This window comes from Micropterus dolomieu, linkage group LG07, assembly GCF_021292245.1.
Source record: "Micropterus dolomieu isolate WLL.071019.BEF.003 ecotype Adirondacks linkage group LG07, ASM2129224v1, whole genome shotgun sequence".
Taxonomy (NCBI): domain Eukaryota; kingdom Metazoa; phylum Chordata; class Actinopteri; order Centrarchiformes; family Centrarchidae; genus Micropterus; species Micropterus dolomieu.
This window is the reverse complement of record NC_060156.1, coordinates 16,941,836-16,957,044: the sequence shown is the minus strand read 5'-3', so window position 1 is coordinate 16,957,044 and position 15,209 is coordinate 16,941,836. Positions and strand designations below refer to the sequence as shown.

General features: G+C 38.5%; 1 protein-coding gene across 1 annotated transcript; it reads left to right on the top strand.

Moving 5' to 3' along the window:
* The first annotated feature begins 350 nt into the window (after positions 1-350).
* Positions 351-9,517, top strand: u2af1 (U2 small nuclear RNA auxiliary factor 1). The gene is made up of 8 exons (XM_046053552.1): positions 351-500; positions 1,722-1,809; positions 3,730-3,796; positions 6,303-6,352; positions 6,840-6,938; positions 7,053-7,186; positions 8,999-9,091; positions 9,196-9,517. The coding sequence occupies exons 1-8, from the start codon at positions 457-459 to the stop codon at positions 9,317-9,319; spliced, it is 699 nt and encodes a 232-aa protein (XP_045909508.1). The 5' UTR covers positions 351-456; the 3' UTR covers positions 9,320-9,517.
* The last annotated feature ends 5,692 nt before the right edge of the window (positions 9,518-15,209 follow it).

The following is a 15,209-nucleotide window of genomic DNA, read 5'->3' as shown; positions in this document are numbered from 1 at the left end:
TCTTTGCACATCAGGACTACCAGAACACTTCAACACACTGTATCTTAACACTTGAATATAGCTGGACTGTTAAAACTGGGACTCACTCCGTGAATGCTGTAATATTTTATATTCAACTATATTTGAATGTTTAACTATTTCTTTTTATGTATGTATTTAAGTTGTCTTGTAATTTTATGTATCTTGCTGCTATGCTTTTCTTATCTATCTATCTATCTAAATGTTTAAGTATGTACGTTATAAATGGGCTTCAAAAGGGTCACATTTATTGCGAGGATATTTGATTACATTAGATTGGCCAGGTGTGTCTAATTACTTTTTAAATGATAATATAATTTGTTTGGGTCTTCTGCAAAGATTCAGATTCAGTAGCTATATGTTTGAGAAGATTATACTGAAGGAGCTGGGACGGAAGTCTTGACGCTGTTGCTGCCGGTTGAGCACAGGCGAGCCAAGATGGCAGAGTACCTGGCCTCCATTTTTGGGACAGAGAAAGATAAGTAAGTAATTAACGTTTATTCAGTTAACCGAAAAGCAGTTTTTCGCGTACGGTTTCCTCCCAATCCTGCTTCGACTCGTAATACTATATCTAGTGGAGTTTGCAGTTTGTAGCTGGGAACGTTACCCTGGCTTTAGCAGCTAACAGCTAGTGCTAGCATGCTAACGTTAGTAAAATACCACGCCGCCACTGTTAGCTACTGCAACGTCTAGGTGCTGAACGGTGCTGGGATGGCCAGGAAACAGCCGCCACAATCAATGACCTATTATGAATGAATTAAAATAGAATCACTTTATTAATTAAACTCGACTTAAAGTGATATACTAGCTAACGACCACCGAGCACTGAGTTAGCTAATTAGCCAATGCTAGTTACTTTCTGAAACCCGTAGTCTTTGTTACAGCGGGAAATACACCAGCTAAGCTAACATTAGCTTCTCACTGTGTTTTTAGGCAAGTTGATTGTTTCCTAGCCCTCTTCCATCATCGTTTTGGGAAGTGAATTAATAGTAACACTGATGAATGAGAGCAGGTGTACATCTGCTCAATGCGCCATGTAACGTCTTTTTGCTCTTTTAAAACCTTTTTATTTATATTTATTAACATCCACTTAGCACTTGTCTTTCTCTTCTAGCAAACGGCAGTTGTTTTTAGGAGTTCCTGCCAAGCCCTTAAGAAAACCCAGACACTAAACTTTTGTACAACTTTTACGAAAATTGTAATAATTTAAATTGGTTTTGGTAAACCCCGTATTGAAAGGGTAATGGTTTTTTTTCTTTGGTTCACTCTTTCTTTTAATCACACTGAAAATAACGTTACATTTTGGACCATCTCAATTCATGCATTTTCTTATTTATAAATACATTTCTGTTTAATGTCAGGTTGCATGTTTAACTAGATGTATACATCAAGCTATGAAACATTGTCAGGAGTGATGTTTGTAAGCCTGCCAGAAGTCACACCTTGCAGACCCAAGGCTGTGGACTCTCATAACACATTACAATGGAGAATGAATTTTGCACACTTTTTTTCAGTCCTAACATTTGTTGAGGACAGTTTTGTTTGTGTTGTCAAGAAATAATTGTAGTATAAGAAAGAATTGGAATATTGTGTAGGTCTTCAGGTCCCATGAGAACAGATTCCAGCATGATGACAAAGTCAAGAGTATTATATGTTTTCATGTTTACTGTATTACATCTTCATTATTTGTCTTTTTTCCTTAGGGTCAACTGCTCCTTTTATTTTAAAATTGGTGCCTGTCGACATGGCGACCGCTGCTCCAGATTACACAATAAGCCGACATTCAGCCAGGTATGATCTTCCTTTGTCTTACAAAATGTCCTAATATAGATAAACAGATAAGGGAAAGGGCATGTCTACCGTTTAGTGTAAGGGCTTTACAAATAAAATTTACTTGACTTCACTTGAACTAGTTGCAAGTTTAATCTGTGATGCACACTCCTTGTTATATGTCATACCCATCTTTCAATCCTCTAATACCAGACGACGACGACAACAACAGGGCAGGGATGAAACTCAGAAATTGCATACCAGTAATATTTACACTAATGAAGCACTAAAAAGTTGTGCTTTTTCTGCATACCCTTATTGTCTGCAATTTGTACTGACATGCACATTACGGTTGATAAATATTTAATTGTGCCATGTGGATTATAGACAGACATTTTAGTATCAGTTAAATAACTTATTTTATATATATTAAGTGACATTTAGTTCTCAGTCTTGTGTGTTGGATTTACAAATATAGTTTATGTAGTGTAATTGTAATTTAAGGAATATAAAAATTGTCATTATTGTGTTATTAGGGCTGAGCACATTACGCATTATTGCGTTAATGCATTAATTAATTAACGGCAACAATATTTTTCACACGTTAACGCAGTTTTTATTATTATTTTGAAAGTCCGTTGCTCACTGGCTCTGAATGCACGTACAGTGAAACCATGGGTCACAGGAGGGGTGGGATGTTGATCAGCCTGTAAGTTACCCACCCAAACAAGCAGTGGAGGGGAGGCTTCGGCAGACTACGCTAGATGCAGCGTGTGGGAGAAGTAGATAAACAAAAGCAAGACAAGCAATCAAGACAATCCTCTCTGCACATGTAAATATCACTTCATGTCATATCATGCACGAGCCTGGCACATATTTGTTGTTAATTGTTGTTCCATTGTTATCTTCATTTTTATTATTATTTTTATTTTTTTATATTGTCAGTTGTATTATTTTTTTCTTCTGTTATTTTTATATAACTTGCATTTGTTTATTACATATTTATATATTTCTACATCTATTTATGTCAGCTGCATGTCTGTCTGTGTGTAGCACCTTAACACCAAAGCAAATTCCTTGTATGTATAAAACACTTCTTGGCAGTAAAGCTCCTTCTGATTAGTATTGGGGAAGATGTCGGTGTTCTTAAAATCACAACGTAGTTGCTTGGCTCCCTGGGGTTGCTCTTTGCCCAGGTGACCGCTTTCTGTGAGTAAAGGCAGGTGCTCTATGGATAGTAACCAAGGCAACAGCCAAGTTAAAATTACAGGCTACATAACTTTACCTGATAGGCCTTCATCTAATTTTGCAGGGATGCTCTGCCATGCGAATTCCCTCCTGTTGATGTCCTATTTAGTAAACAGTATTAGATTCTGGAAACTCACAAACATGAGGATCAGTCTCTCTTGCAATGATTTGTGCAGCGTGTCGTGTAAGCTACAAAAAGTTCAAGGCAATTGAACTTGGGCGGCGGGGATATGCATGAGTCGAACACCTCACTCTAACAGGGACTCTTGCTACTGAACATAGACTGTTTGTGCTCCTCCCTGATAAAACAAAAATGTTTCTGCGGATACCTGTTCAGAAAAATAAACAAGAAAACAGATTTATATATGTGTGAAAATTGCACAAAAAGACACATTCACTGTCTTGATTAGTTGCTTTTCTTTTCAGTTAGTGGGTTCAAGATAGACAGTAGGAGTAATGGATGATAAACAATGACACATTTTATCTTGTAGTGTTCAGAAATGTCACGATAGTGTTGGTTTTTTTTTTTTATTGTGGTTTTTTTTTTTTTGGAATATGAAATCTGAATTTTGTACATTACAATCTGTTATGTTCTTTAAATTATTGGTATTTGACCAAAAGTAAGCACTGTGCTGCTATACCCAGCCCTAATCAAAACAAATAATCCCAAAAATGTTCACTTTTGTGTTTCAGACGATTGCTCTCCTGAACATTTACCGGAACCCTCAAAACAGTGCCCAGTCTGCTGATGGCCTCACCTGTAAGTGTTTTCTCTGATCATACACCCATGTTTTCTCTGTCTCCCATTATACCTATGTAGTCAACAGTAGAGTTTGAAACAGGCATAACAGTGTGATACTACACAGGCAACTTGTAGTCATTCTGGTAGAAATTTTATTTACCAGCAATTCAAAAACAAATCAATTTCTCACATCGTCGCAATTAAGACAATGTCAGCGAATGTCCATTGTTAAGTAAATTTTACATAAGTACCTTTAAATATAACAATAATTATACACAGTTTTTAATCCACACAGGGCTCTACAGTGCGACCGTTTTGCTCACATATGCCCCTAAAAATCAATGCTGGCGAATCAGAAAAATGATTTACAAGCTCAATGTGCGAATAACCACAACCTAACATAATCCTTCCCACCCCGCCGCCCATTGTTCAATACACCCCCACTCAGAGTTGCTGGCAGGGTGCAACGCAAAGCTTGTCAAATGAGTTATCTACACCGGAGCACCGGGAGAGATCTCGGTGGGCGGGTCTCTTGGTGCCTGCTTGAGCAGCTTGTTACAAAAACAAAGACCGAGATCGGTGTCAGCAGCTGAATCAATGATACAGAGGGCAGAAGAAAGATAAACAGGTTTGTGGGTTTGGCTAGCTGGCTATATTGGGTGCCTTTTGTTAAAATCGATGTGCTCATCTATTTCACTTTTCGTCAACTGACCAATCACAGCCTGGATAGGGCGATATTAAAATAAAATTTATCCAGGTAGTACCCAAGTAGTAGTCCCATTATGTGACATCAGCATTTTGTGTAGCTACATGAAGTGCCGTTGACGTAACTTTTAACAATTTAATGCAGGTTATAAATTAGGGGTGGGAGAAATAATCGATTCTTAGATGCATCGCGATGCGGACGTGGAAGATTATGAATCGATTAACAAATGTCTAAAAAAAAATTGTTTTGTTTTTAAATGTTAATTGATAACCGAATGTTGATGGAATGCAAAAGGCGGAAGTGGAGCCCCCGGACCGTGTGTGGAGCGCACAACAAGGAGACCAGCCCTGTATTCGGCACACCACCGCTGTGGAATGAATAACCACCCACTTTAATTTCACACAATACTTAATAATAATTAATTAATTAAATTAATAATCATATAATGCACAAGTAATGATTTTAACTCGCACACTGCAAGTATGGTGACACTGGACGCTCGGCAGCTCTCTGTGTATCTTGTGTGTGAGAGCGAGCGGCAGAACGTGACGCTGAAAGTTAGCAGAGAAATATATTAGCAGTAAGTTTCAGGCTGGTAGTAAACGTGCAGCATAGGTGACAGTAAAAGTCTGTAGTTTCCTGGAAAAGCGAAGGCTGTTGGCGCTAGCTAACATCTCCCCTGTACAAGGGCTTTCTCTGTCCCCCACACCAGACTGCAGACTTTAGGGACAGAGCCTTCAGCGTCACAGCCCCCACCCTCTGGAACTCATCCCCACAGAGATCCGAAATGCTCCCTGTCTGGACACTTTCACAAATCTACTAAAAACCCAGGCGTTCAATTCTGAATGACTTTCTTGTTCTGTCACTGTGTAAAGCGTCATTGGGTCCTGTGAAAGGTGCTAAAAATATTTATTTATGTAACGTTAGCTGAATTAGTAACGAAGTAATATTAATTATCGGCTGTATGTCAGTAGGTCTACTAACTAACCTACTAGTCAAGGGTTGAGAACATCTGGTACAAGCTGAGACTAAACTGGTGTACAGCTCTGTCCTGTATACATACTGTACATCCTGATTATTATTTTTCTGACAACTGGTTGATGGACCATGGAGCTGAGGTTAATAAAGTAAAATAGGGATGCGAATTAGTCCTTTTAAGCTAATTAGAAGATGTTTCCTTTGGATTTTAATGCACACATTAAATGCTTAGTAATTATCCAGGATCCTGTATAGAAAAAACTGATGCATTGATAATCGTTCTGTAATCGAATCGCAGCCCTCTGGATTGTAATCGAATTGTGAGGTGCCCAGAAATTCTCACCCCTATTGTAAATACAACCAAGTTCAATTGTATAACAGTGGCATTGAGGTACAGCCAGACTGAACTTACTGATTGCAGATAGTGAAGAGCAGGTTGGCGCTTCGGGGGGCAACATAAGTGAACTGTAACCTGGAAGGAGTCACAGCTTTGGTGCCATGTGTATTTATTGTACAGTAAATAAATGTAATTGTTGCTTCTGAAAGCAGACATTAAGCTGCACTTGAATTGATCATTCTGTCCCAAACAACCTATTTGGAGGCATCAGCACCAGGTGGCACACTTACCATGTTTGTCTGGTTTCAACTGTAGAGGCCAAAGCTCCGCCTAAGAGCCCTTATGCCACTTAATCCAGTCATTCACCCTCCTGAAAACAGCACCTTGTGTCAACATATGTGTTCGTCTCAGTTTGTGTAAAACAGAATTTATTGCAGAAATCATAAATTAAGTCCATGTTTAGTTGTGTTGTTTCTGTTATCATTTTCTCTTATAACCACTAGGTGCCATCAGTGACATGGAGATGCAGGAGCACTATGACGAGTTTTTTGAGGTAACTTATGCCATTCTGAAAATTGCCTCATGTAGTCTGCCTAAAATCACACCACTTTTCCACCATTACTTTTTCCTTAACTTCTTTCTAATCTTCACAACCAGCTAAAACTACAACTACTATAGTAAATAGCTATTGATGATAGAAATAAAATCTGCCTACTTGCACCTAAAGCTCACTAATATACATGTTATTTCTAGTTTCTTGAATGTGTACAGAACTGACCATCATTGCCATTTTACAAGGGGCTTTTTTTTTTTTGCTTCTGAGCACTTGCCAGCAGAGACTCCAGGAAGTTACTGGTTTCATCTAAAAAATAAACAGTACATAACCACCTGTAAAACGTCAAGTTGCGTGAATTAGCAACGTTGATATAATGTAATAGTTAATGAAATTTAGATGTGCTGGTAGGTGGATTTTCGCTAGCCGTTTCCCTCCGTTTCCAGTCTTTATGCTAAGCTAAGCTAACTGTCTCCCATCCTTGCAGGAGGTCTTCACAGAGATGGAGGAAAAGTACGGAGAGGTGGAGGAAATGAACGTATGTGACAACCTCGGTGACCACCTAGTAGGAAATGTGTATGTGAAGGTGGGTGTCAGGTCTAAAAGCTGCATATCCTACCACTACTGTAATGCCATGGTTTTTATAGCTTGGGTCCTTATCTGAACTACACTCTTGTCTCTTGGTGGTCCCTTTTTATAGTTCCGTTATGAAGAGGACGCAGAGAAGGCCGTGATAGACCTGAATAATCGGTGGTTTAATGGACAGCCCATCCATGCTGAGCTTTCCCCCGTCACAGACTTTAGAGAAGCCTGCTGCCGCCAATATGAAATGGGGTGAGTGATGAGAACACTCGGATGATAAACCATTAAAAGATTGTGGGAGCCGGCGGGGCATTGCTCATTAAAACACTCAGGGATTCAAGGAGAAAGTTCCACACAGTTTTTACTTATAGCTGTAAAGGGCAGGATTGATGCTGTTTGCCAGACTACAAAATGAAACTATTGGCTCTTATCTGGCAAACATACGTCACAAGTCAGTGTCTGCCTGCCAGAGATGTTAATTCAGAAGTGAAATGCCACCGTGTATTATTTTGATATTTAAAAAGTTAGTGTGGATAGCTGTTCAAAAAGCCCGACATAGTGATGAGTCTGCTCAATAAATGATAGTGTTAGCAGCCTACACTCTTCCAGCATTTTTTATTTGACAGCAACAGTAGAGTAATGACAGCGCTGAGCGCTGACCAATAGATAACGATAGCAGATTAAACAGTAGTCCCTTGGTTATACATAGGTCACATTAATATTTGAATCACATTAATTGGGCTCAGAACTGAGCAGCAGCTTGTCGTCCGTCTGTGACAGTGTTTCAGGCTGCTAAAGTTAGCTAACATTATTCTGTGTATTTATATTGAAATTATATTATGTTTTAATTGAAATTAACTCGTAACTAACATTAGCGCAGCACCCAAATGGGAGACTGAAAGCTGTCAATGCGATCAATTTGGATGATGTGATATCTTCAGCTTTGGCAACGGTGACTTAAAGCGGTTTGTCATCAGTTCCATAGAAAACCATGTAGCAGTGTCTCTAAATACCCCACTTTCAATGTTATCGTTATCTCAATAATGTGGTTATTGTCATGAAAGTAAATTCTTTTTGTGTAATTAAATACAAAATAAGTTATATCTAAATGTCTTAAAAATTAATTCTTGTATTGTTTTAATATTATTTTGTAGCACTCAGACAGGTACAGGTTATACAGAATTGTTTATCTTCCACTCTTGGCACAAATACAGGCTTTTGTCATATTAGTGAATTGTAGGTTGTGAAAGTGTCTTTCAAAGTCCCTGTTGTTAACAGTATCTAAAGTATGCAGCACAGATTTAATATAAATAAATAAATAAATAAATATTTAGTTAATATCTTCACACATCAGCATACGTAAGCCTGTCTGTTGCAGCTGTTGAATTTGTGAATTTTATTTGTTCATTAACAGCATTCATCTTTTCAGATGGGGAGCAAATGACTCCTAGTAAATCATTTGCAATGAGAGGCGAACGGGCACAATCGCGTGAAACTGGTGTGGTGCTCGTGTCATGTACACTGCTGCCTGATGCCAGAGTTGGAATTGTCTGAACGTTTTATGTGTGACGAGCAGTGCAAAGTATTCACCATGCTCCTGTAAGGATAGGATGTACCTACAATGACCTTCACTGCTCTCTCTTAATTCAAAATAATCTTATACTTGACACAGCTGGAGCAGCATTCTTTGACTCTGCTCTGTTCAACTGAACTCTAGTCCTACTCAAAGGACTAGCTAGCGTACCCAACTAAACTCAACTCACTAATAAACTTGCTAACTGAACTCATTTGGAAGTTTGTAGTTAAGTTTTATAGATTCTTTTTTTAAATTCTAGAAGATATATTTTAATATTGCCATAGTCTATAAAGAAAAACAGTTGTACCTTTTCCATGTCGTTTACTCATGGAGCGATTGCCTGCCTATTCACATGAGGAGCGCAGTGTGACACTCCAAGCAGTCAGAATGCCACTTAGTATCTTAAAAATACTGTAACACCTCCGATGGGGTTCACCTGCCATGCAGTCCTATTTGTCTCTGCTCTAAGTGTTGCCCTCTCTCTGTAGGGAATGCACTCGTGGTGGCTTCTGTAACTTCATGCACCTGAAGCCCATCTCGCGTGAGCTGAGGAGAGAGCTGTATGGGCGTCGGAGAAAGGGGTACAAACCTATCCACTACCTTTTTACATTCAGGAACTTGAGTAAACCTGCATGTGTAGTTGTTTTTGTAGCAATTCATAATCTGTCCTCCTCTGCTTCCACAGCCGCCACAGGTCTCGGTCTCGATCGCGAGAGAGGCGATCTCGCTCAAGAGACAGAGGTCGAGGAGGTGGCCGTGACCACGAGAGACGTCGCTCCAGAGACAGAGAGCGTTCAGGACGATTCTGAACCACAAGCCATGACTACTTGTCCTTCCCTCTCCGTATCCATCCCCAGTCTTTTTTTAAGTTTGTACCCTTCCAGATGTATTGTAGGACTGATAGAAAGGTACCTGATTTTTGAAGCTGTGACAGCATTGACGAACTTGTTTTTTCTTGATTTCTGAAAATGACTTTCACCTCCATTAAATTGAACATTTTTACTTAACATGAGTGTTTCATGAATCTTTCTTGCGTTAAGCTTAAATATCTAGGTTATGATGGCAGTGCTTTTTTTGCTTACTTCCGATTGCCCACAGCAAGAGTAAATGTACACACTGATTGTTTACTTGTAATAACAATTACCATTCATGGACTCTATCCTCATAGTCACTTAAAACAGAAGTGTCTATTGGTTATAACACTTTGAGAGAGAGACTGACTGAGAGAGACTGACTTGCAACACTAGTCAGTTTAGGTTCAAACATAAAATCACAAAAAGCATCAAACAGCTGTATTTTCTTCAGTTACACTGAAGAAGCATAGATTGTCTCTGCACACATTTGCTTGTTTTAATTTTACATACAGGTTTCATGCTGCCTCCTGTGATTCAAGGTTTATGTAGGAGAGCAATGACGTAATTCTCCCCTGGCTATAGTGATTACTACAGACGATTTAATAAATCTAAAAACTCCAAAAAAAAAGCTTGAATCATTCAAATACAATACACTTGTGCATTACCACCATATATATATGAAGGTAACAAACAATGCTAAAATAAACTTGATCACTAAATTAATATTTAAATAAATCTGAAGTCTTGATAATCTTAACAGCATGTGGACTAACAGCAAATTATCCTACAATAAATAAACAATGACGAAGTTATTGTTTTAATTTAAAGAAACATTTCCTTTTCTTGCAGGGCAGTGTTTGTTTATTCGGAAGTCTAGATTTATTTTGATCTTAACCCTCAAGTGAAGTACTCCTGTGAAGTATGTCAAGTGAAGTATTTCCTGTCCTGACAGTGGCAGCCGACCTGCAGCGGAAGTGACTCCTTATTGGAGGTTTGCAGTTACAGTCTTGCAGTCTTCTGATGAGCACCAGTGGTTGAGTCAGGTCCCATGTAGACACTGCTTCTTTGTAAGATGAACCACTGGTTTAACCTTGAACAAGACGTTGTGTTTTAAAATATTTTATGTAAAATCAAAAACTATTCATTAACCACACCTGTCAATAAATGCATTGGAGTAAAAAGTACTTACAGCATGTAGTGCTGCAGGAGCGAACCAGAACGATGCACCGAGTGAGCAAATGCAATATTATAAAATTGTCATCGCAAAGTCGGCCGGTTAAACATAGCATGTGCGGATAACTACTTGTGTCCATTCGCATAACTTGCTTAATGACGCGCTGATTACAACCTACTACATCCATAAATCTTCTAATTGTACCTGTGTTTGACTGACTGTGCGTATCCTTGTTTTCTCACCATGATGAAAGTATTCATGAAGTAAGTCTTAACATTTGATCGTGTGGTCAGTTATAGTTGACTTATGTGGTTACATAAGCTTTGAAACGAGATAGGTGCCCTAAAGAAATAGCATACACAGTAATAATAGCCTAATCTAGTTAATTAATTGTGCTCTATAACACTCTGCATTATTAGTACTTTTACCGTTGCATTATTAGTACTTTTACCGTTGATACTTATATTATTATAATAGTGATTTGCATGACTTAAACTTGTAGCCTATTTTCACACTGTGCAGCCTAAATGCTACTTTTACTTAAGTAAAGGAGCTGAAAACGTCCGAGTAGGTTTTCTCCTGTCTGCAGACTGTGGGAGCAGCGGTGGGGGCCAGACAAACGGGTGACTGTGCTGTTGGAAATGAAGTGTTGAGGCTAGGAGAGGCTCGGTCAGTGTTGAACTCAGGTGACTTGTCTGACGGACAGGTGAGTGCACTACTCTTTAACGTAGACAGTAACATTGCGTTGTTCCTGATTTATAATGTAGCTTATAGGCCCTATTCTGTTTAAAGTCTTGTAAATAGACATGTTCCAACTTATAGCATTGTTTTATTCATCACTTTAATCTGGTAACGCCCGCGACAAAACATCTCAAAACACGTTTTAGTAATGTAATTTCAATCAATCATTGAAAATATGAATTTATTTTACATTAAATTAATATAACATTAAAACACTAATATATGATGTTTGTCTCTAAATTATTATACAGGATGTTTGTCCGGATGAGCTATTGTAGTTAAATGAAATGACATTATTTACCAAATAAAATATCCCCCAGGTTTGAATGACGACTCAAATTTCTCCACTGGTGTTGAATGAAATGAATGTAGTTCTGCAACTAATTATTATTTTCATTATCAATTAATATGTCAATTAAAGTCAGAAAAATTATGAAAATGCATCTGTTTTTGTTCAACCAACAGTTCATCCTTCAAAGATATTTAGCTTCACATCACAGGGGACGGAGAAAAGCAGATTCACATTTGAGAAGCTGCAACCTGTGAGTTTTTTTAAAAAACTTTTTTTGCTTAAAGATGATTTGTCTTTTAGAAAAATAGTTGCCAATTATTTTCTCTTGATAAACTAATTGATTTTAACTTGGCACTGTAGGGAAAGCACATGTGTTAAGTAATAAAATCAATGATGACTGAATTCCATTTAGCTGCTTCAGTTCTAGGGTCCTGGGCTGCAGGCGAATAGTCAAAAGAAATGTCTTTTCCTTGACCCCAGTGGAACATCTCACGTCCTCAAGGAAATATGTGACTTAGGAAATAACCCTGCTAAGAGAATATTACTGTCTTTTTAAAAATCAACTTTATTTGTAACACAGGGAAGATAAGGACAGTGACACACACACTCTCATGATGTACAATTAAATTTAGGTTTCCTGTCCAAAACAGAATCACCAGATGTATGAAAGAAGACTTGGGCACATATTTTGTATCAATGACATCTTCATAGCTTATCTCCGATGGAGTTGTAGAGTGAATGTTGAATGAATGGACAGATGAGACTCCTGGTTGTCCAAAACGAGTAAACAGTGCTTCTCATTTGAGCACTTTTTATGTTCATTGAAATATTTCGGGAAGTCAACAAAGGGTATTTTATTCATCTATCCAGAGGGTTTTGCCCTTCCTTTGCTTCCAGGTTCAGTGACAGCATTGTGTGCTGCTTTAATAAGACTGTAAACCACTCTTTGCTGGCCTTTTTGTTTTCTAAACACATAGGCGCAAACTGAAGCTGGTGTGCCACAGCAAAGTGCTTGGCAAATCATCTGACCTCACTTGACGACAGACCAAAACAAATGTCAGCTGACCTAGTAATATATTCAACAAGCTGCTTCTCCAAATCAGGTGAAAAATTGGCATGGGTGTCTGACTACTTGTCTGGTAATCTTTTGACATTACTGAGTCAGAGTATGGTAATTTATGTCAAAATCCTTCACTGTATTCCTGATTGATTTATTCTGCAACTTCACCTGCCTGATTGCCTTTAACATTATGTCAGGTGAAGAGCTGCCATGCTCTGTCTTTTGCTGATAATTTAAAACCACCTTCCTTCTTTCCTTAAAAAAAAAACATATTTCCTTACAGCAATTACAAATAAATTACATGCTTATTAAACTGTCTACTATCCTTTCCACAATGCAATTCATAACTCCACACTAAATTAATTTGAAATAGTGTATGTGTGTGTCTACTAACACACCACATGCCTACTGTATGAGACAGTATATCCCCACATGCACAGTCGCACTACTTCATAAGTGTCACGAATTCTGTTTTGTGTAGTCCAGGGATGTGCCTGCTGCTATAAACTACACTGTAGCCATAATAATGTATTTACAGTATAATTGAATGAGAGCTAATGAGAGTCAGAGCTAATCACACAATATCCCAATGTTTTTGAGTGTGTTCTAAGTGTCTGTTTGTACTGGGGCAAGTTGTTGCATGTGAGGACTTTACCCAAAGTCATTTAGACAACTTGCACTAAAATGACATGTGTGCTAATGTTTGCTAAATCTCAAGGATAGCTCAACATAGTCAACAACAAGTGCCTTTGTGTACATAGTATTGTTGCTAATAATGCAATATGCTTGTTCTTCAAGATTGCTCCTAACTGAATAGATATGAAAGAGAAGAAATCTATATTTATGGATTTGGAGACCATAAGTTTTGCCTCATGTCCCAAGCATAAAATAGGTACTCTGTTGTTTCTACATTTACGTGGTGAAACTACAATTGTGCATCGCTTTAAATGTTGCTGCCACGAGGAATTGTGGAGCGGCATTATCTATTTTCCTTTCTTAAAGGATGGTCTATTGTACCCTTAAAGGAGAGAAGAAAAGAAGCATTGAAACACATTTTATTAAGCAGTGAAGCCCATTGTGTCTCCTGGTTTAGCCCATTGAAAATAAAACAGGTCAGGCGCAGACCAGGACTCATTGCCGACTCTGTATTTCCCCTCAGCTCTACGTGGTGTCTTTTATTTAACTGTTTTGGGTTTACAGCCTTACAACACAATTTGACCGCTCTGATAAACTCATTGCACTTTACCTGCTAAAACACCAGACAGACACAATTAGCGACTAAAGAGCCAGATATTTCCTTCAGGATTTGGTGGAGACCAAAAACAGATCTAAAAGGCGAGTGAAAATTGGACTTAGTTTTATCGCTCTGGGCCTGTTTTTACAGTATTTGTTTATTTATTCAAATTTTGAATGTTTTGTTTGTGTGCATGTGTGATTGTAACACCTGCCCCGTCTCACTGCAGGTGAACCATGCCTACTGCAGCTAAGTTGATAAATGCAGACATCACTGTGGATCAAAAGTCTTCCAGTGTGGATGGGGATGCTGTAACTGTCATAGGTGGTCATGGGTTATCTGCAACTGGAGAACAGCACTGTCTCAAGGCTCAGGATGAATCAATCCGGGAGAGTGAGCTGGAGAAAGGAGAAGGGACTCCTCTTCAGAGGAACTGGATCCGGCCTGATTTACCCAGCAGATGTACCTGGAGGCTGGGTGCACCTATTTCAGAGTCCCCTCATAGTCACCCAGCACAGTAAGCAGTAGACAGTTAGAGTGGGGGGATGACATCCTTCCTGTTACCAAAATAACCAAAATGCATCCCCCTTGTTGCTGCCAACCCCCTCTCCATCCCCTAGTGGAAAAGAGCTTGCACTGGTAAATGCGTTGTTTAGTTGAATATGTTGAATAGCTAGTCTTCCTGACTCACTGACCCTTTATCTGACTGAGGTTTGTGCAAGTTAGAATCTATGATGGTCTCAAACATGTGTCTGAAATATCACTAGCCTAAGTCTGCTGTGTATTGAGGAATCCATTGCGCTGTCAGTGCTAGATGCAGGTGAATTTGTTAAAAATGAACAAATGTGGCATTAAGAGTTATATTAATATAATAATAATCCTTATTTGTAGAGCACTTTTCAAAAACAAGTTACAAAGTGCTTTAACAAGTGTAAAGAATAATACAAAAAAAAAAAGATAAGAGCATGAAAATTTAATATAAAATTAGTAAAATACAATAAAATAAAAGGGATAAAATAAAGTCAAATAAGATCGGGAAAAGCTCTCCTATAAAAGTATGTTTTAAGAAGGGACTTAAAAGAGTTCACTGACTCAGCCGACCTGATTTCCTCGGGCAGGCTGTTCCAGAGCCTCGGGGCCCTGACTGCAAACACTCTGTCCCCTTTAGTTTTCAGTCGAGACTCTGGAACAGACAACAGACCTCTGCCCGAGGATCTCAAGGTACGTGCTGGTGCGTATGGGACTAAAAGGTCAGAAATATAACAAGGCGAGAGACCATGAAGAGCTTTAAAAGTGATCAATAGAATTTTAAAGTCAATTCTAAAACATACTGGGAGCCAGTGT

What these genes read in the sequence shown, in the direction of transcription:
- u2af1 (XM_046053552.1), top strand. Translation starts at nt 457, where the DNA reads ATGGCAGAGTACCTGGCCTCCATTTTTGGGACAGAGAAAGATAA. An exon ending in ACTATGACGAGTTTTTTGAG is followed by an intron (nt 6,353 to 6,839) that starts GTAACTTATGCC and finishes CCATCCTTGCAG; the next exon opens with GAGGTCTTCACAGAGATGGA. An exon ending in TAGGAAATGTGTATGTGAAG is followed by an intron (nt 6,939 to 7,052) that starts GTGGGTGTCAGG and finishes CCCTTTTTATAG; the next exon opens with TTCCGTTATGAAGAGGACGC.